The 22,683-nt window shown below is 44.3% G+C and overlaps 1 protein-coding gene across 1 annotated transcript; it reads left to right on the top strand.

Moving 5' to 3' along the window:
* The first annotated feature begins 7,288 nt into the window (after positions 1-7,288).
* LOC309568615 (uncharacterized protein) lies at positions 7,289-22,292 on the top strand. Its single transcript, XM_082274323.1, has 2 exons — positions 7,289-7,689; positions 21,242-22,292. The coding sequence occupies exons 1-2, from the start codon at positions 7,370-7,372 to the stop codon at positions 22,116-22,118; spliced, it is 1,197 nt and encodes a 398-aa protein (XP_082130449.1). The 5' UTR covers positions 7,289-7,369; the 3' UTR covers positions 22,119-22,292.
* Positions 22,293-22,683: the final 391 nt, after the last annotated feature.

Here is a 22,683-nt window from a genome sequence, read left to right on the forward strand (position 1 = left end):
TGTTCTTATGGATGGACCTCGCAAGGGGTAGGCCGCGTCTGCTGTGACCATTTCCAGATGGATCAGACAGACCGTAGTGCTGGCCTATTTTATTTAATCAAGGGTCAGGCTCCTCCTTTCCCTGTTAAGGCGTATTCTACACGGGCGCTTAGTGCCTCCTGGGCCTTCCGCCATCAGGCGTTGGTGGTGCAGGTTTGCAAGGCATCCACCTGGTCGTCTGTGCACACTTTCACAACATTTTATAAAATAGATGTGCTGGCATCTGCGGATGCTGCTTTTGGTCGCAAAGTTTTGCAGGTCGCAAAGAGGTCTAGTTCTCTTTGAGGGTGTATTTTTTTTTCCAGGTGAGCTCCATGTTACCTGGTTGGTTAGGTTTAGCCTTTTTTGGGAATTTTTTTTTCTGCTGTGTTTTTTTCCACCCCTCATTTTTAACACTGCTTTGGGACGTTCCAATGATCAAGAAGATTCTGGAGCTGTGTCCGTCAATGAACGAAAGAGAAAATTAGATTTTTTTCTTACCGTAAAATCCTTTTCTCTGATGTTCATTGATGCACACAGCACCCACCCTCTCTATTATAGTTACATAGTTTGTGAGGTTGAAAAAAGACATCAGTCCATCCAGTTAAACCTATGATGTGTGTGTTTGCTGTTAACCGTACATTGTATACCCCTGTATGTTGTGGTCTTTAAGGTGCCCATCTAATAGTTTTTTGAAACTATCGATGCTCCCTGCTCATACCAATGTTTGTGAAAGAGAATTCCACATCCTTACTGCTCTGACAGTAAAGAACCCCTTATGTATTTTAGGGTTAAACTGTTTTCCCTCTAGTTTTAGTGAGTGGCCACGTGTCTTATTGTATTCCCTTTTTCTGAAAAATGTGTTCCTTATGCTAGGGTCATCACCAGTACAGTATTTGTACATTGATATAATATCCCCTCTCAAGCATCTCTTCTCCAGAGAGAATAAGTTCAATGCTTGCAGTCTTTCCTCATAGCTGATGTCCTCCATTCCCCTAATTATTTTTGTTGCCCTTCTCTGGACTCTCTCCAGTTCCAGCACAACCTTTCTGAGGACCAGTGCCTAGAACTGGACGGCATACTCCAAATGTGGCTAGACCAGAGTCTTGTAGAGTGGGAGAATAATCTCTTTATTTCTGGAGTAAATCCCCTTTTTTATAAATCCCAGTATTCTGTTGGCTTTGCTTGCAGCGGCTTGGCATTGCATGCCACTGCCAAGCCTGTTGTCCACTAGTACCCCCAGGTCCTTTTCCATCTTAGGCTCCGTTCACATGTGGGCGTTTTTGAGCGTTTTTGGAGCGTTTTTCTGCTCACTAATCAGCTCTCAAAACGCCCAACAAGACAAATCCCATTCATTGCAATGACCCCTGTTCACAGCTGAGCGTTTTGACGTCCTAAGGAAAACGCCCAACGCTCAAAAAAGTACTTGAGCTTCTTTTTGGGCAGATCACAGGCGTTTTGTTCCATAGACCTCAATGTAAAGTGATATTTGGCGTTTCACAGGCGTTTTACAAGCGTTTAGTTGCTCCTGATCAGCTCAAACAGCACAACTCTCCACCCAGCTCTCCACCCAGCTCTCCACCCAGGTCTCCACCCCCTTGGCATGCCTCTGCTGTGAGCACATTTTCCTGAAACATGGAGAACAGCAGTTAGGCAGTTTAGGTGACCAGACCCTGCCATACCAAGGTGACCGTAGCCTGCTGCCACACCAGGGTGACCGTAATGTAGTTTAGGTGAACTGACTCTGCTATGCCAGGCTGACCAAACTCTTCCATGCCAAGGTGACCGTAACGAAGTTTAGGTGAACTGACTCTGCTATGCCAGGCTGACCAAACTCTTCCATGCCAAGGTGACCGTAACGAAGTTTAGGTGAACTGACTCTACTATGCCAGGCTGACCAAACTCTTCCATGCCAAGGTGACCGTAACGAAGTTTAGGTGAACTGACTCTACTATGCCAGGCTGACCAAACTCTTCCATGCCAAGGTGACCGTAACGAAGTTTAGGTGAACTGACTCTGCTATGCCAGGCTGACCAAACTCTTCCATGCCAAGGTGACCGTAACGAAGTTTAGGTGAACTGACTCTGCTATGCCAGGCTGACCAAACTCTTCCATGCCAAGGTGACCGTAACGAAGTTTAGGTGAACTGACTCTGCTATGCCAGGCTGACCAAACTCTTCCATGCCAAGGTGACCGTAATGTAGTTTAGGGTAAATTGACTCTGCTATGCCAAGGTGACCGTAATGTAGATATATATATGGAATCAAAAAACACCATTTTGAAGCCCTAAAACCCAATAAATGCCCCTAAAAAGTGCCTAGGGTTCTGGATCATGCCCCAGGGACTATGAATCAGGCAAAAAAAAGTTCTTAAAAATTGTCGTTTTTGATAGAGAGCCAATTATTGAAAAAAATAAAAAAAAAATAAAAAAAAAAGATTTCTTTGGATTTAGTTTTAATTTTAGTGTCTGGGGGGTCTAAAAAGTGTACCTGTGAAGTTTCAGCTCTGTAGCATGTCCAGAACCATAAAAAAAAAAGATCATGCAGAAGAGGAGGTCCCTGGGAGGTCCAATGCAGAGGAGGAGGTCCCTGGGAGGTTCCTTTGCAAATGTTGTAAAAAAAACACTCTGCTTTTCCATTGGTCACCAAAAACACCTGTTAAAAACGCCCAAAAAAACGCCTGTAAAACGCTTGCAAAAACGCCTATAAAAACGCCTGTAAAACGCCTGAAAAACGATAAACAAACGCCTGAAAAACGCCAACGCCTACATGTGAACGGAGCCTTAGATTCACCCAGAGGTTCAACCCCCTAGTGAGTAGCTTTGTGTTTCTGATGCCCAAGTGCATTACTTTACATTTTTCAACATTAAACCTCATCTGCCATGTAGTTGCCCACCCGATTATTTGGTTCAGGTCTGCTTGTAAGGTTTCCACATCCTGCATAGAAGATGTTGGCCTTCTTAGTTTAGTATAATCCGCAAATACCGAGATTGTGCTGGTTATCCCCTCCTCTAGATCATTTATGAATAAATTTAACAGGATTGGTCCCAGGACAGATCCTTGGGGGACCCCACTTTCCACACTTTGCTGCGATTACAGCTGTAAGTCACTTGGGGTATGTCTCTATCAGTTTTGCACATCGAGAGACTGAAATTTTTGCCCATTCCTCCTTGCAAAACAGCTCGAGCTCAGTGAGGTTGGATGGAGAGCGTTTGTGAACAGCAGTTTTCTGTTCTTTCCGCAGATTCTCGATTGGATTCAGGTCTGGACTTTGACTTGACCATTCTAACACCTGGATATGTTTATTTGTGAACCATTCCATTGTAGATTTTGCTTTATGTTTTGGATCATTGTCTTGTTGGAAGAAAAATCTCTGTCCCAGTCTCAGGTCTTTTGCAGACTCCATCAGGTTTTCTTCCAGAATGGTCCTGTATTTGGCTCCATCCATCTTCCCATCAATTTTAACCATCTTCCCTGTCCCTGCTGAAGAAAAGCAGGCCCAAACCATGATGCTGCCACCACCATGTTTGACAGTGGGGATGGTGTGTTCAGGGTAATGAGCTGTGTTGCTTTTACGCCAAACATAACGTTTTGCATTGTTGCCAAAAAGTTTGATTTTGGTTTCATCTGACCAGAGCACCTTCTTCCACATGTTTGGTGTGTCTCCCAGGTGGCTTGTGGCAAACTTTAAACAACACTTTTTATAGATATCTTTAACCACTTAAGCCCCGGAAGATTTTACCCCCTTCCTGACCAGGGCCTATTTTGCGATTCGGCACTGCGTGACTTTAACGGACAATTGCGCGGTCGTGCGACTCTGTACCTAAACGAATTTGACGTCCTTTTTTTCCCACAAACAGAGCTTTCTTTTGGTGGTATTTGATCACCTGTTTGATTTTTTGATCATGCGCTATAAACAAAAAAAGAGCGTCAATTTTGCAAAAATAACAATATTTTTAAAAAATTTTTATATGAAATTCCCAAAAAAAAAAGTAAAAATCTAAATTTTTTAACATTTTCGGCCAATTTGTTTTATGCTACATATGTTTGGTAAAAAAAATCGCAAAAAGCGTATTTTGATTGGTATGCGCAAAAGTTATCGCGTTTACTAACGAAGGAAATGATTTTTGTCATTTTTGTTGTTTTTTTTTTTTTAACGAGTAATGGCGGCGATCTGCAATTTTTTTTGCAGGACTGCGACATTGAGGCGGACAGATCGGACCCTTGACTGACATTTTTGACACTTTTGGGGTTACCAGTGACATTACTGCAGTAATCAGTGCTATACATATGCACTGTTACTGTAAAAATGACACTGGCAGTGAAGGAGTTAACTGTATTGGAGAGGGAGGGGTTAAGTGTGTCCTAGGGGCGTGTTTCTAACTGTGATTGGCTGTGGCTACTAGTGTAAGAACAGAGATCAACGGTCCTACATAGTAGAACCGTCTGATCTCCATTCTTAAACAGGGGAGACTGACAGGCGGCTGTGTTTACATTAGCCGCCTGCCTTTCTCCCGCTCTAACGGACGATCGTGACGATCGGACATCGGGTCCGCCGGGCACACGCGCGGGGGGGTCCGTGACCACGCGGGAGTGGGAGCGCGCCTCCGGCGGCGCGTGCTCGCTCCCTAGAGCCTCACAGGCTAGCGACGTAGCCCTACGTCGCTTTGCCTGTGAGGGGCTGACTGCCGACGTAAATAGTCGTGCGGCGGTCGGCAAGCGGTTAAGAAATGGCTTTCTTCTTGCCTCTCTTCCATAAAAGCCAGATTTGTGCAGTATACGACTGATTGTTATCCTATGGACAGAGTCTCCCACCTCAGCTGTAGATCTCTGCAGTTCATCCAGAGTGATCATCAGTCTTCTCCTTGTATGAGCTGAAAATTTAGAGGGACAGCCAGGTCTTCGTAGATTTGCAGTGGTCTGATACTCCTTCCATTTCAATATTATCACTTGCACAGTGCTCCTTGGGATGTTTAAAGCTTGGGAAATCTTTTTGTATCCAAATCCGGCTTTAAACTTCTCCACAACAGTATCTCGGACCTGCCTGGTGTGTTCCTTGTTCTTCATGATGCTCTCTGCGCTTTAAACGGACCTCTGAGACTATCACAGTGCAGGTGCATTCATACAGAGACTTGATTACACACAGGTGGATTCTATTTATCATCATTAGTCATTTAGGTGAACATTGGATCATTCAGAGATCCTCACTGAACTTCTGGAGAGAGTTTGCTGCACTGAAAGTAAAGGGGCTGAATAATTTTGCACGCCCAATTTTTCAGTTTTTTATTTGTTAAAAAAGTTTGAAATATCCAATAAATTTCATTCCACTTCATGATTGTGTCCCACTTGTTGTTGATTCTTCACAAAAAATTACAGTTTTATATGTTTATGTTTGAAGCCTGAAATGTGGCAAAAGTTTGAAAAGTTCAAGGGGGCCGAATACTTTCACAAGGCACTGTATGTAAAGAGCAAAAACGGATCGGCCCGTGGATCTGTTAATTTTACTGATCCCTCGATCCAGCTATTATGCCCATATCGGCGCCGATATCCGATCAGAATATCGGATCGTTGCATCCCTAGTTAACAGTACATTTAATGCTAACATGCGGCGCAGCCTGGCTAAGTGATGTACTGGTATATCACTCAGCACATGCGCACATGGTGATTACATCGTAACATGTAAGCAAAACTGTCATGAAAGGCTTCCATTCCTATTAAAAAAAACAAAAACAATGTTGTGCCCCCTGTGACATCATCGACCCAACGTGCACCAGTCGATGATATCACAAGGGGACAGGGCCACCCAGTTCGCCCATCGCCGAGTGGCCCTGCCTCATAGCTATTTAAGAACTGTCAGACCGCGGAGCAGGTAGATGGGAGGAGTTAGCTACAGGTGTGGAGCTTTTTTTCCTCTTACTTTTTTACATGGGGGGGTCGAGATATGGGGGCCCCTTGTTAAAGGGGGGTTCCTGAGTCTGATAAGACCCCCCACAACCACCAGACAGGGTTGGGGAGTAGAGGCTCTTGTCTTCATCAACATGGGGACAAGGTAGATTGGGCTGGGGGTGGCAGAGCTCGCTCACCTCCCCACCCCCACTTTCCTGGCCTGCCAGACTGCATGCTCAGATAAGGGTCTGGAATAAATTTTGTCTGGTATGGATGTGGGGGGGGACCCCACGCTGTTTTTTTTTTTCACGCTGTTTTTTTTTTCACACTGAATTCATGTTCAAAACTGACAAGGTGTGCAATTGAGATGCGTTTCCATAGAAAGTAATGAACCTGTAATTCTTATCTGAATGGCACCGCAGTTCTCAGGAAACACACAGGACTCTTATAAAATTTGCAGTAAATTTGCACTGCCATTGCACCACATATATGTGAACTGGCTCCATAGAAAGCTGGTTTGGTTCACATGTTATGTGAGTTGGATGCGGTTCAAAACACATCTAAAATGCATATATGTGAACAGAGCCTCAATTATCTAAATACGCAACTTTGTTAACTTTTTTAAAATATCTTCCTGAAGTTCAGGTTAAGACCGCATTCACACTGAAGCGGCACGACTTCGGTGGCGACCTGTGTAGTCCCGTGCACCGCGACTTCGGTGCGACTTGCACGGACTTCACATAGTGGAAGTCAATGCAAGTCGCCTCCAGGTCGCCCCAAAGTAGTACATTACCCTTTTTCTAAGTCGGAGCGACTTGTGTCGCTCCTATTAGAACGGGTCCTGTACCAGTGCATGGACCGTGAGGGACCGCGACTTGTCAGGCTGACAAGTCGCCTGACAAGTCGCGGTAGTGTGAATGGAGCCTTAGGGGATCATTTTACATATAATTAGACAGTCAGGTTCACAGCTGTTGGCAAATTCTGTTGAGCTAGCATACCAAGCATTAAACAAAATCTGACAGTGTTCCTGGAGGGGAGAAGAAATTGATGAGAATGATAGCCACATAAAAAACACTGTTTTCAATAGTTGTTATTGAAATGATAAATATGTATTTTAGATTACTGTATTTTCTGGCGTATAAGACTACTTTTGAACCTCAAAAAAATCCCCCATAAAATGGGGGGTCGTCTTATACGCCGAGTATAATATCTCCAAGGTAACCTAAGTATAAGTATTACCTGTAGATCATGTAATAGGGGGGGTCGTCTTATACGCCGGAAAATACGGTAGTTCAGACCGGAACTCTGAAATGCAGTGTGTAAGAGTGTGGTTTTGGCCAAATAAGTGACATATTGCAAAATGTTTTTCTTCTATTACCAGGGAGACCCCATTCTGCCACAAGTTTACACTAGCTGTTATCCTTCAGTCTTATCTGCATTGACAAATGAAGTGACAATATCCTAAAATGGATTTTTACGAAGATATGGGCAAGATGGTTACAATGATGCTCTTGCTAAGGAGAAGAAAGAAAGCCTTGGATCAGAAGAGAAAACGTCAACGCCGCTTCTGGGTTCATCCACTAATCTCTCAGAGGCTTTCAATAGGGCATTTCTCCCTTTTGTTCAGAGATCTTCGAAAGTATCCAGAGAAGTTTTTTAGCTACACCCGGATGTCTGTTGATACCTTTGATGCTCTTTTGGAGGTACTGCGTCCTAGGTTAATGAGGATGACCACAAATATGAGAAAGAGCATATCCCCTGAAGAACGTCTCATTGTAACCCTAAGGTATGTGCTCTATATTTGGATAAAAATATTATTGCTACCAGTAACACCCTTTCTATTATGTGAAGGATCTCTCTTCTCTGTGTTGTGTTTTCTTGTGTGTGCAGGACACCCATTCCTCTCTAACACTTTTTTTACAGAACACCCTGAGGCAGCCAGAATCTGAATCAGCTGTGCATGGCAACCAGTAAGCTTCTAGCTCTTGTTTCAAAGCTTAACCTCTAGCCGACTGCATAACACATATATGCAGAGGCAATAAAGTTGGTTTTAACACCCAGCCACTGGATATACTGTACATGTTCACAACAGCATAAGGTTGTGTGCCAAGCACTTGCTCACTGTGCTCTGCTAGCACACTGAGCAAGCTGTCCGACAGGTCTCTGTCGCAGCTTCTAATTGGGAGCCAGCTAGAAAGGCTGCTGATCATGTGACTGATCATGAGCCAATCACATGATACAGAAGCTGGGCTACCTCCTGAGCTTTAAAGCCCAGTTAAAGGGCCACAATAAGGAAGTGCTACCGGCACACCTTCAATCTGAACAAGTTAACGCTAGAAATTGTATGGTTACTATGCACAGCTTCTCCAGATTCTGTCTTTTTCAGTTTTAATAACATCCCTCTGTGTTTTTTAATATCAGCCATGTATAAGTGTAGGAGCCTATTCCACCTTCCATGTGGAGGTATCAAGTTTTATCCAACTACTTATCCCTTGGGGGTTTAACAGTCTTTATTTAAAGCGAAACTCCACCCAAAAGGGGAAGTTCCGCTTTAAGGACTTGTTCCCCGCTCCTCTTAAACAATTGGCACTTTTGAGGAGCGGGTACATAATTTTGACAGGTACCTGCTTTCCACTTCCTTTCGCTCGGCAACGGAAGTTCTCCTTCCTCCCCCCTGCAGTCTTCTAGGACACTGACAGGTCCTAGAAGACATCCACCCCTCACGATGCGCAGCGCGACTCGCGCATGCGCAGTGGGCATCCGGCTGTGAAGCCGCAAACTGTCACACCCGGGTTCCCATAGTGAAGATGCGGGCGTCAGGGACCAATGCCAGTGGGTGAGACCGCCTGGATCCTGGGACAGGTGAGTGGCTGTTTTTTAATACAAAAAGTGTAGCTGCTGACTTTTTTATTTTTACCACAAGTGGCTGGATCTCCTCTTTAAACACCACTGTTTCCCCAATAGTCTTTCCGGACAGCTACGTGAGAAATTTTTGGTTTCACCTACGGCAGGAAACATAAGCAGAAACTTTCAAATTCCTTACTGCCCCTCTTTATCCCTCAGTTCTTTTTGTGTTCCTACCATCCAGGAATTCAGTGCAGTGTTTACTCTGTGAAAACACCAGAGGAGGAGAGGTTTCCTTTTTTTCTGACCGCACCATGAGTTGCAGGGGGTGCAGGATCTCCCTGTTGTGTATTTTTATAATTTCTCTCAGCACTGACCAGGAAGCATGCTTACTGCTCTACTGTGGCATGGCTGGCTCCAGCATCTTTTACCATAAATCCAGGTGATGGAGAAGCTGATCCCAAACAATGGACAGCATTACTGGGAGGATATAAATTCTCTGGGGAAAGAAGAAATGTTGTGCAGATGTAATAGAAGTGATAGGACAACTCTCCAAAAGTGAGGGAAATCTCCTGTCAAGAAAGCGGTTGTCAAAGCAAATGTTCCTACATCTTATCCTCGACATCATCTCCCTAGACCAGGTGGGGTTTGTCCCTGGTCGTGATGCCAGGGACAACACCATTAAGGCTCTTATCATCCATCACTGGCTTACCTCATCCCACACACCAGGCTTTTTCCTGTCGCTCGACGCGGAGAAGGCATTCGACAGGATAGCGTGGGATTACATGGTCGCAACCCTTGAGGCTATTGGTATCTCCAGAAGGATGCTGGGCTTTGTCCGGGCCCTATACTCTGATCCCACGGCAAGAGTGCGAGTCAACGACCACCTGTCGGATGCCTTCTCCGTGTCTAATGGCAGCGTCAGGGTTGCCCCTTATCCCCCCTCATTTTTATCCTTACCCTGGAACCCTTACTTCGCAAGCTCAACTCAAATCCAGATATTCGTGGAGTGACTGTAGGTGCCAAGTCATATAAACTCGCGGCCTATGCTGATGATATTTTATTATTCCTCACGCAACCAATAACCACTTTGCCAAACCTCCTGAAGGACCTGGATATGTTCCGAGCACTTTCGAACCTTAAAATAAATTACTCAAAGTCTGAGGCGCTGAATGTTTCCCTACCGGCACACCTTCAATCTTTCTGCCAACAAAATTTCCCTTTCCGGTGGGAATCCCAGGCCATTATTTATCTGGGTATTCAGATTCCATCCAAGCTGTCCGATCTATATGCAATGAACTTCACCCCCATCTTCATGGAGGTCAAGTCTGATTTGTCTAAATAGGAATGAGGGTACTTCTCGTGGTTTGGCAGACTGGCCATCATAAAAATGAACATTCTCCCTAGGCTGTTATATATCCTTCAAATGATTCCCATTAAAATCCCCATTGTATTCTTTCAATCTTATTGTCATTTACCTGATCCGAAGCCGGAGTGTAGAGAGGGCTCCCCTTGCGGCTAGGTGCAGAACACCCCTGGAGGTGAGACAGGGAGTGCTGTGCCCGAAGTAGCACGGGTTGCCGGCTGGGATGGCCAGATGGTGGCTGAGGCCAATGGGTGATAGGTCCAAGGTGGATCTGGAACACTTGACAAGCCAGGCAGGTGTGCTGCAGGAACATGGTGAGTTGGATAGCCCACAGGAGACTGGTAAAGCGGAGTCAATAGCCAAGCCGGGTCAGACACTGGAGAAAACAGGGAAAGTCCAGGGACAAGCCAAAGGGTCAAAAGCCAGAGGTATCAAGAAGAGTCGATGGTCAAACAATCCGGGTCGGCAACAGGAAATCCAAGATAAAGGCAAAACAAGGCACAAGGGACACAGGGAGCTGAAGATCATCCAGCAACTAGTACCTGTCATTGCTGAGTTTAAATAGGCCGTTTGGCGCCAATCGCCGTCACGTCCTGCGTGCGTGTGTGCGCATTGGCGCACGCACGTTCTTAGTTGATCTTGCCCGGAGTTGGGCGCGCATGCGTATTCGCGCCAATGCGAGAATTCGCTGATTAGCCAAACTGTTGGAGTTTACCTGACACTTATCGATGTATATGCGCCAACTTTATTTGGCGCTCCAAGCGCCCCAGGTTGTCTTGGGATCTTCTAACTGCACCGAAGACATCCGGGGGTCTGGGCCTACCCCATTTACAAAGGTACTACTGGCTTTGCCACTTATCTAGGATCGTGGACTGGCACAATAGTCGCTTCAAGAAGGACTGGGTGAATCTTGAGGATTCTATGTCTCCTTTTCCCATACACTTCCTACCTTGGACTAGTCCCAATTCCACTCCGGCGCCCTGCGCGAAACACCCTCTTACGAACGCTACCCTACTCATTTTTCATCTGCTTTGTAAAACATTGGGCATATCTTCAAGACCGTAGCCCTACAGCCTGGACTTCATTCCCGGCCTGGCACGCCTTGATCCACTTGTACCCTTGACTGACGTTCCGTATAGGGCGGCTCATTTCTTCAAGGAGGGCTCCCTCCTCACACACTCGGACCTGACACGGAGATTCCCCAAGTATAAACTCCCCTTTTTTAATTACCTGCAAATTAGTGACTTCCTACTGCACACCAATGACCTTAATGCATGGCACAGAGACATCACCCCCTTTGAGGACCTGTGCGCTCGTACGGAACCTCAACGTCATTTAATTTCAGGCTTATACTCCGTCCTCTCGCCGAGACTCCCTTCTAGGGTCGCACGGCTCTGTGATCGCTGGGAAGAAGACCTCTCCATTTCACTTTGTGGTGAGGATTGGGACAGGATCTTTACGCACATGCACAAGGGCTCCAGGAATGTGTACGTGCAAGAAAGTGGTTTTAAAATATTTTCCAAATGGTAGAGGACCCCAGATATTCTACACAAGTTTTCGTCGGACGCCTCCCCCATGTGTTGAAGGTGCCACAAACATACGGGCACCTTGCTTCACATATGGTGGGACTGACCTCTTATAAGACCCTTTTGGCAGGAGGTCCACTCTCGTATTGGACAAATCACCACCTTCTCCCCAGTCTTTTCCCCGGCTCAATACCTCCTTCACCACTCATCTATCCCACAAAAAGCATACAAGCAACCGTTGACCCTCCACCTAGTTAATGCGGCGAGGATGAGCGTTCCGTGTCATTGGCTCTCTCCCTGCCCTTCTAACGTTGCGGACTGGCTTCGCAGGGTGGGCAGGGTAGCGGAGATAGAAGACCTGACCGTCCAGGCCCACGACTCCCCTGCCAAATTTTACACCACATGGGCCACTTGGCTCCACTTCTCATTCTCTGCCGAATACAGTAAATTGTTGGGAGCATCAGGCTAACTGGCTGCGTTTACCTCTCCGGGCCTAGCTGTGACGGGCTCTCCCGTTCCTTCCACCATCCCCCCCCCTTTTTTTATTCTTTCTATCCCTCTCCATTGCTCTCCCTCTATTTCCCCCTTTTATGGCTGCCCTTCTTGTTCCTTTCCGTTTCTTCTGTTTTACCCCCTTACTTCTCCCCCCTCCCCATGTAGAACTGTAGTACCATGATATCAGGAGGACCTTGTTTATCATGTGTAGTTACCACTTACCTGTCCTTCCCGGCATATTCTTACGCATGCTCCCCTTGTTCACTTTGTCCCCAACAAGGTCCTCTCTTAGTCCCCTCTGGCGCACGTTCTGGGGCCTCGGACACAGAGTGTTCCCCTTGGGGGTGTCCGACCCCCTGTTCGTGTGTCCGGGGGCCGCCATAGTTACATATGCATGGACCGCTTTTCAGTCGCAACATGGTCTAGGGGGCCCAATGCATTATTTTTCTTTTGGGCGTGCATATTTCTTTTGTCCAGCCCCTTACTGGTACTCAAACGGTCCATTTTTTTGTTTTTTCTTATGTTTTCCCTTTCTGAGCATCAATGGTTTCTCTGTTATTTGTTATTTGAGACTAGTCATCGTTACTACAACTGATGCTTGTTTAACTCTTATCTTGGTTTGTATGCACTTATTGTAACCTTATCTGTATATAAAGAATAGAGCTGCGCTAACTTGAAATATATGTAATCAAAACATATGCATGAAAGTGGATAGGAAATAAAATTAAACAGTGAATAATTTGATACAAATTGCAATAACACAACGGCCGTATGAAAATATCATAGTGTTCATAATATTTCAAAAATCAAAAAAGAGAAAGATAAAGTCCAAATAAGATGTGCAGGGTGCAGAAAATGGAAATCATCCACCGCAATAATGTGACTTCCTCTTCAATCCGTGACAAATGCCAAAGCCACGCTATGTGATTACCAGTAGGCAGATGCAGTAAAGCCCTTCAGTGCATTTAAATGGTGTGACTCCAGTCTGTTCCAATGGGCGACACTCTGACCCCTCTGGCTGGTCCAACCTGGCGGCAACCCCGATCAGGAACAGCACCGCAGTACGGACCACCTGAGTCCAACACTCTGGTTAGGTGATAGGTTCTCCGGTTGTAATGCCCCGTACACACGTGCAGATTATCTGAAGACTTTTGTCTGCAGACTTACCAAAACCATATAATATGAGGTCAAACCTAAACACTTTTAATTTGTATGCAATCCGGCAGGCCCTTGCACTACATAGAAAAGGTAAATCTGAAGACAAAAGTCTTCAGATAATCTGCACGTGTGTACGGGGCATAAGAGTGGTCAGTGTTTTGACTCTCTTCCTAGCTGTCTATCTCTGCCAGTCACAGGAAGTCGACTACCGTTAAAGAGATCTATGGCTTGGTCAATAGTATGCCGCCAAACTGAGCTCCAAATGGCGGCAGGACCTCTGCCATATAATTCAAGCTTGGCACCACACAGCGTCATTAATTTCCATGGTGCAGGAGGACCAATGCCAGCACCATGACAACCAATGATTTTGGCATCAATCACTGTGGGTGTATGATTATTGGCACAAACAGGTCCTGTATCTTGGGATAATCAGTGCTGTGTGTGATAAGCTGTAAAAGTTTGGCGCAAGCCTTGGGTACACTGAAGTTAGTACCTCAAGTTTGTCTTGCTATAAAGCAATGTCTGCCCCAAAGAGGCCTGGGGGGGGGGGCACAGTTGGAAGAGCCACCGTCAGGCCTTGAAGGTCCTAGCCATGCTTCCTCTGTGTCTGCTATCCCTGAACAGCCAGAGGTGACTAGCCAATCTGAGCCATTGCGCTTGTCAGGCATAGTAGCTACCCCAGGTGTTTCTGCCACAACCTATGTCACTAAGGACAATTTGGCATCGGCATTAGCCAGCCTTGAGGGTAAGATTGCTGACATGATTGCAGCATCACAAAGAGGGAAGAAATGTGATGAATCCCCCTCACCTGAGCCACCCCCTGAATTCAATTCGGGATTGGGCAGAGGATGTGAAAGAAGTAGCTGATGATGACCCTATAGAAGATCAAGCTGAGGTTTCCACTTCTGGGGAGTCAGGGTCAGAGGAGTCTCTGTCAGCCTCTCAAACCCAGAGATTGTTGATTTAGTCTCTTACTGAAATGGTCTGGTCTGGACACAAATTTCCTCTCTTAGAGATGGCTGAAGTCCCCTTTCCTCTCTAGGCTCATTGCACCCTCCTCATAGTCCTTGGACGTTTCCCATACATGATTGGGACCATCCTGATAGGATTTTTTTGTTCCTCCTAAAAGGTTTTTACCATTGTATCCTATGGAGGAAAAAGTTCACTAAAAAATGGTATATACCCACTGTAAATGCTGCCATTTCTTTGGTTAACAAAAGTTTAACCGGCCCTGTGGATAATGCCAAGGTTTTTAAAGATCCAGCAGATAAGAAGTTGGAATCTTTATTGAAAGCCTCTTTTGCAGTTGCAGGATCTGCGATACAACCAGCAGTAGCAACCATAGGAGTTTGTCAGTCTTTAAAAGACCGCATGAAGCGAGTGTCCAAGACAGTTCTTTCTCAAGGAGAGTCTGTGGAAGATCTGTTAGATCCACCTCGAACTTTGTTTCGCAAAGTTTTAGTTAAAAAGCTGGTCTGTAGACTTGCCATCTAAAAAGTTACTGGCTGGGTTCCCTTTTCAGGGAGAATGTCTTTTTGGTGATGATCTGGATAAATATATCCAAAAGATCTCGTGGGGGGGGGGGGGGGGGAGTATGTTGCTACCTGTGAGAAGGAAGAGCAAGCGTCCTTCTGTTAAGATCCCCAGCACTCATACAACCAGTGCTTCTAATTCCAGATGGGGGCGACGGCCTCAACCATCTGGTACCGGAACCAAGCCTTCAAGGCAGTCTCAGAAAAAGCCCAGAGATCAGCCAAGTCTTCCTTTAAGCCTACTCTGTGAGGGGCGCCTCACTCTCTTGGGTGGGGGGAAGGCTGCTGCAGTTCTCAAAGGTTTGGGTGGAATGAATCCAAGACAACTGGGTTATCTCCACCATTTCACAGGGGTACAAACTGGAATTTCGGTTGTTCCTGTATCCTCGGTTTATAGGTCAAGTATACCGACAGATCCCCTAAAACAGTCTTCCTTTCTGGCATTGGATCTCAAAACTCTAAATCAGTTTCTGACCGTTCGTAATTTCTGTATGGAGTCAATTCGTTCAGTCATAGCCTCCCTGCAGGGAGAGGAATTTCTAGCATCCATAGTCATCAAGCATGCATAGCTTCACGTGCCTATATCCCAGGCCAATCAAAGGTTTCTACGCTTTGCGATAGGAAACCGTAATTTCTCTATCATTTATCGACAGACGCAGCTCCTTATCTTCATGACTCATAGGGTTATGCTTCTAGGAATAGGCACTAGGCAGGAAAAAAACGTAACCATGCCTATGGGGGCTGTCCCTGCAGGCATAACCTCTCAGACTCTGCTATCATCAGTTTTGTTCTGCCTAGTGTTAGGAATAGGACCTCCGTCTTAGTTGTAACAGGGAAAGTTTGTGATTTTTCATTTTTTAACTAGTTAGATCCTGAGGACCAAGATCCAGAGGAACTACAAGCAACAGCCGCAACAGCCAGCTGCAGTTTCGCACTGGATAATCTAGATCCTTAAGGTCTCCCAGCCTGGCCAGCAAGTATGAGCAGGTTATAGTCCAGAACTAGACCTCGCCGCAACAGTGCCCCCGATGGATGGGGACAAGCCTGCAAGTGGACAGTCTCGCTGGTAAGAAAAGGCTTCCGTCTTGCCACTCTACCCCATAGCCAAGACATATGAAGAATACAGGAGATTGTTGTCACATGTACCACACAGCCAGTACTTGCCAGATATTCCTGCAGCTCCTTGAATGTTGCTGTAGGTCTCTTGGCAGCCATCCTGACCAGTTTTCTTCTTGTCTTTTCATCATTTTGGAGGGACATCCAGTTCTTGGTAATGTCACTGTTGTGCCATATTTTCTGCACTTGATGATGACTGTCTTCACTATGTTCCATGGTATATCTAATGCTTTGGAAATTCTTTTGTACCTTTCTCCTGACTGATAATTTTTACCAATGAGATCCTGCTGATGCTTTGGAAGCTCTCTGTGGACCATGGCTTTTGCTGTAGGATGCAACTAAGAAAATGTCAGGAAAGACCTACTAGAACAGCTGAAATTTATTTGGGGTTAATCAGACGCACTTTAAACGATGGCAGATGTGTACTGACTCCTATTTAACAGGAGTTTGAATGTGATTGCTTAATTCTGAACACAGCTGCATTCCCAGTTATAAGAGGGTGTGCATATTTTTACCCCCCCCCCCTTAAAGATTTCAGTTTGTTTTTCAATTGAGTTGTACAGTTTTAAAGTTCACAGTAAAGGTGGAAAAAGGTCTGAAATTATTTATCTTTTTCTCATTTTTTCACATCACAGAAACCTGACATTTTATTAGAAGTGTGAAGGATTTTTATATCCATTGTATGTGAGGCTTTGCCTCTCCTGGGCCTGGTTGTTTGTTTCTGCTAAGTGGTGAAATATGTTATTTTCAAAGACAGTAAAGATGACAGTCCTCTACAATGACAGACCCCATCCTACACCCCCTTGCTGTTTCTAGGGGTGATTTACCAGTATCCATAAATGAAACTGACACCTGTAACCTGGAGCCAGGGACCCTTATTTCTAAAGGTTTTCTCTCAGCAGCAGCTTCTATAGCTCTGCCAAGTGGGCCTGTGACCCACTTTTATATCCACTTCTTATATTGGTTCTCAATAATGTTTATTGAGTTCATTACCCCTTAGCGCTGACAGAACACAAATATGCGGCCTCGGCTTTAGGGGGTAGTACCGGAGTGATGTCTGTAGCTGGAGGCATCACTCCGGTACGGTTGTTTAGAGCCTACCGTCCCCTTTTTTGTAATGACAACCTGTGCAGCTGAGCAGCCACTCGGCTGTCATTACAAGGAGCGTGAGGGGACGTTGTCGTCCTACCCTCCCCCCCTTCCGCGGCTCGTATGGATTTCCTGTCCCACGGGGAGACCCAAGCGACCAGCCGGCACGTCTGCCAGCTGGTCGAGGACCCGAACAAAGCCGTATTCAGCTCTGATCGTGTCTCTGATGTACGAACCTGAAAGCGATGTCATGTTATCACTTCCGGGTACTGGAGCCTTAAAGGCTCCATATTTTTTTAGAAAATTACATCATTTAAAACAGCCAAACTTGGCGTTTTGAATGCTTTTAAGTGCAGAGGAGGGATTTGAGGTCTTTTAGACCCCAGATCCCTTCATAAAGAGAACCTGTCACAAGGGATGTTTACATTCCTTGTGACAGCAATAAAAGTGATCAAAATTTTTTTTTTAAATGAATAGTGTAAAAATAAAATAAGAAAATATTTTTTAAAGTGCTCCGTCCCTCTGTGCTCGCGCGCAGAAGCGAAAGCATATGCAAGTCGCACCCGCATATGAAAACGGTATTCAAACCACACATGTGAGGTACTGCTGCGATCATTAGAGCAAGAGCAATAATTCTAACACAAGAACTCCCCTGTTACTCTAAACAGGTAACTGTTAACATGTTTTAAAGTGTCGCCTATGGAGATTTTTAAGTACCGAAGTTTGTCACAATTCCACAAGTGTGCGCAATTTTAAAGCATGACATGTTAGGTATCTATTTACTCAGTGTAACGTCTTTCACATTATACAAAATAATTGGGCTAACTTTATTGTTTTTTATTTTTTAATTCATGTAAGTGTATTTTTTGCCCAAAAATTGCATTTAAAAGACCGCTGTGCAAATACCGTGTGATAAAATATTGCAACGATCGCCATTTTATTCTCTAGGGTCTCTGCTAAAAAAAATATATAGTGTTTGGGGGGTCTAAGTAATTTTCTAGCATAAAATACTGATTTTAACTTGTAAGCAACAAATGTCAGAAAAAGGCTTAGGCTCCAAGGATTAAAGCATTTTACAGGCATTTGATTTAAACTTTTCACAGAGATAATCCAACAGGCATATAACAAAAATCCTATTTAGGAGATCGGTTCAACTGTCAAGGCCCAGTTGACAGCTGTAAATCAAAAAGTGAATAAGACTAAGTTCACATCTTGGCGTTGCTATTTACAGGCATTTTTTAGGCGTTTTATTTATGCGTTTTACAAGCGTTTTTGTGCAGGCGTTTTTAGGTTGACTAGTAACCAATGGAAAAAAATAAAAATGCCTGTAATCTGCCCAAAAAGAAGCTCATGTACTTTTTTGAGCGTTGGGCGTTTTGCTTAAAACATCAAACCGCTCAGATGTGAACAGGGGCCATTGAAATGAATAGGATTTGTGTTGTTGGGCGTTTTTTGAGCTGATCCTGGAGCAGAAAAACTCCCCAAAAACTACATGTGAACTTAGCCTTAAGCAGTTCAAAGCCCCGAGGACTATTCCAACCAAAACAATTAATAATGAAAACGTTTGTTTTTCTTATCTTTTATTGTGCAAACGGGAAAAACGGAGGGCCCCAGAGAAGAGGAGTCAAAGCAGTAAGAGCCCATTCACATTAGCGCGACTTGTCAGGCAACTTGTCAGCCTGACAAGTCGCGCTCGGTCGCGGTCCATTGATTAGCACAGGACCCGTTCTAATAGAAGCGACACAAGTCGCTCCGACTTAGAAAAAGGGTCCTGTACTACTTTGGGGCGACCTGGAGGCGACTTGCATAGACTTCCATTATGTGAAGTCTCTGCAAGTCGCGGTGCACAGCGGTGCACGCGACTTCACAGGTCGCCCCCCAAAGTCGTGTCGCGCTAGTCTGAATGGGCTCTTAGGGTAGAATGATCACAAAAGGGAAAAACAGAAAGGAGAAGAGCTCCTCTCTTGACCAAGGTTCCACGCCCATTTTCACCTTTTACCCAAAACTCAGATAGAAGACGATATATACCACTTCTTACTTTTGTATCATTTTGTGCACAATTAATGGAGCAATTTCACATGCCGATTTGGCCCTTACACATTAAATCTGCCCACAATTCAAAACGCCAAGGTGTGAATGCAGCCTTAGGTATTTGAACAGATTCTGTTCTTGTACTGATGTTCTCGTTTAACACACTTTTTATACGGCAGTTGTCTAGAGGAGACATCGCCAGACACAGCAGAGTTTGCAGGAGTTTGCATTTGACAATGTCCAGTCTGTCCAAGATAAACAATTTTTCATAAAAAGATAAATCTGTTTTCTCCTGCTGATCATGTTGCTGCCTGATTTAGGACCCTGTTTTTTTTTAAGGTGTACTATTCCATCTGTGCTTCGTGGGCTGTTACTTGGTACCTCATTTTGTGATTGAAGCCCAAAATTCTTAGGTACAGTTTATTTCCCCTTTGAGGTGCCATCTGTCCTAGTTTATAGCTCCAAACTCTGCCTCAGTGCTCTTCCTTACTCATCATTTTTTATTTTTCTTCAGCCCTTCTCCACCGATTTCATGGATTGCTTTCTTCTATATTATGAAAGGAGAAAATGGTCGCACACCACCACGGAATCCAATGAAGAAAAGTTCCTTTATTCACATAAGTGGTACAAGGTACAGCAGGGTAGGACAGTAGATGCGTTTCACACGACTGCTACGTGCTTGTTCACTACCTTGGTACTTTGGTAGTGAACAAGCACATAGCAGTCGTGTGAAACGCATCTACTGTCCTACCCTGCTGTACCTTGTACCACTTATGTAAATAAAAGAACTTTTCTTCATTGGATTCTGTGGTGGTGTGCACCCATTTTCTCCTTTCATTCTTTGCTCCTGGTGGCGAGCCGAGGTTCAGCACCCACCTTCAATCATGGACTTTGACTAGCCTGAACGGTGTTAACTCTCTTCAATGTTTCTTCTATACTATTTATAGTAGAATTTCCATCTTGATTGGATCTCTCAATGTTCTCGCTTGGACTGTTTTTAAATGTCCCATTTGTCTGTGATTATCTACAATTCCTATGCCTCTGAGTGGAGGATAAAGAAAATACAATTTATGATCTGCAAAATCATTTTCTTGAAGTCAATTGAGAGAACACAGTTTCCATCCTTCTGTTATTAGCCTTCTGTATTGTTTGCTCACAGAACTAAAGCATGACAGTTTGAGGCTGGGCCAGCTGAGGAAGGAGGCATGACTAGTCTCTGAAACGCGTTCAGATTGGTCAGTTCCACTCCGGGTTTTGACAGCTGTCATTCGGCTCCCTGCAGCTTGTGTCTTTAGTGTCCTCTCTCCTGTTTTCACAGAGCCACTGCTGCGGCAAAGACTATCCCACAATCCCTTACAGGATTCTTCACACAGCCCATCTGGACACTGTTAGTCTTCCATGATAACCCTGTGAGTTGAACCTGTTACTTGGTTTCTTATGTTGACTCATTAAACTGTTTTACACTTTTTTGGTCACCTGGCGCCTTTCTCTCCTTCCCCTCTTGTTCTAGGCGGGGTTATATGACTGGCTTTTTTGCTTTGCCAATGTCCAAACTTCCTGAAGGCAGCAGTATAACCTATTTGACTGAGATGATCTACACTTTCTGTGTATCCCATCAAAAACTTTGAGAAAAAGATTTTATTGTAAGGCTTTTTTGGGAAAATCCTATTTTAGTACACAACTATAGCTAGAGTTCCAAATCTACCGTTACTGTGCAATAACCCACACTAAGGGGTTAATACACTGTAATGGTCTTACAGCTTTAGTTTTGGTGTCTGTTATGTATTGTGTGTTTCTCTGCCCACATAATTTACTGTGTTTTTACTTCCTTCTACTAATTAGTGGACTGCAGTCTAGGCATAGGAAGTGATGTCTGCTGTCCTTTCAGTCATTATTGGTTTTACAAATGTATAAAGGACATCATTGTAATTTCCTTTGAGATGTAAGTCAGCTGTTAAAAACAAAAAAAAATGTAGTATAGAATGCATGTGTAATCCATATGTACTGTACTGGCATTTATTTATTTATTTTTTTAATGATAAATGATGGCAAGATTCACAAAACTGAGATAACCATGAAAAGCACTGCATGAATTTTATAATGTTCTTACTGTATACTACTTGTAGATTATCACGTGCACAGACTGAAATTCTTTTATTTTTGTTTTAATTTCAAAATTAGATATCTTGCCACTGGGGAGTCGTTTGCATCCCTTCGTGTTCTTTTCCTGATGGGCACTACAACAATAGGAAAGATTTTAAAAGAAACATGCCAAGCCATTTGGGAAGAGCTACAGAGTTCCATGATGCCTGAGCCTACACAACAGCAGTGGTTGGAGAATGCAGAACTCTTCTGGCAGCTTTCACAGTTTCCAAATTGTATTGGGGCACTAGATGGGAAACAGATTCGAATTCTAATGCCTCCAATGTCAGAGTCACGGTCAAATAATTATAAAAGACATTTTTCAATAGTGCTAAGTGCCATAGCTGACAGTTCCTATAATTTTGTAGCCATAGATGTCTTTGGGAGTTCAACTGACACCAAGTCCTTCCGTTCTTCTCCTATGGGACGAAAACTGTCAGAGGGAAAATTTAATATTCCGCCTAGGCAACCACTTCCAGGAAAGACTGAGCCAGCTGTCCCATTTGTGATGGTTGCTAGTGAAGCGTTTGGACTTTCTGAAAATCTTCTTTGTCCTTACGCCCATAGAGGGCTCACTAAGAAAAAAAAAGTTTTTGGTTACAGACTAGGCAAAGCAAGACGCATGGTGGAGTGTGCCTTCAATATTCTATCAAATAAGTGGCGAGTTTTAAACAGCACAATGCAGCTAAATGTGGACACAGCAGCCACTGTCGTACGAGCTTGTTGTATCCTTCACAATTATGTTCACCAAAAAGAAGGACACACTGATGATGAAATTGTGAAGGATAGCCTCCTACCAATGGACTTTAAGCCTGTGCGTGCTCCTTTGTATGTGCATAGAATCCGGGACCTGTTCTCTGACTACTTTATGAGCACAGTCGGAGAGGTTTCTGGACAAAACACCACTGACAAGTGAAATTATATTTTTCAAGAGAACATTTGTTCTGTTTTTTTTTTCTTTTGTAGCAAATGTGACTGGATACTTGCATCATTTTTGAACCATGAGTGCAAAACTGTATGTTTAACACATGCATGGGGCAAAATATTGAAGCACTTGGCAGTATACAAGTATCCCTTTTAATTATGTGAAGTACAAATGTTCTTTTCAAACTGAAAAGTGTTGTATGGAAGCTACAGTTTGAACTTTAAGGTATACAAATTTGAGGGCTGGTTCACGCTAGGTGCAGTCCAGTGCATTTTTATTCAGTATAAACAAAAAAAGTATAGATAGAGATTTAACATGGGTTCCAGTGGTCCTAGTTCCCACCAGGGCAGTGAACAAAGTAGAACTTGCATGTTTTTTTTTCTGTATGAAATGCTGCAAAATGCATAAAATGCCTAGGAATGCACATGTCCTCAATTGAGATGAAGAAAAAAATAAGTGGGGAGGAACGCACTGGAACGCTTTAAAAAAAATTCAGAAACTCGTCTTAAACACAGAAATTGTGATGTGAACCAACACCAATTTCAAGGATATTCCA

Source organism: Pelophylax lessonae (genome assembly GCF_965119305.1).
Source record: "Pelophylax lessonae genome assembly, chromosome: 1".
Taxonomy (NCBI): domain Eukaryota; kingdom Metazoa; phylum Chordata; class Amphibia; order Anura; family Ranidae; genus Pelophylax; species Pelophylax lessonae.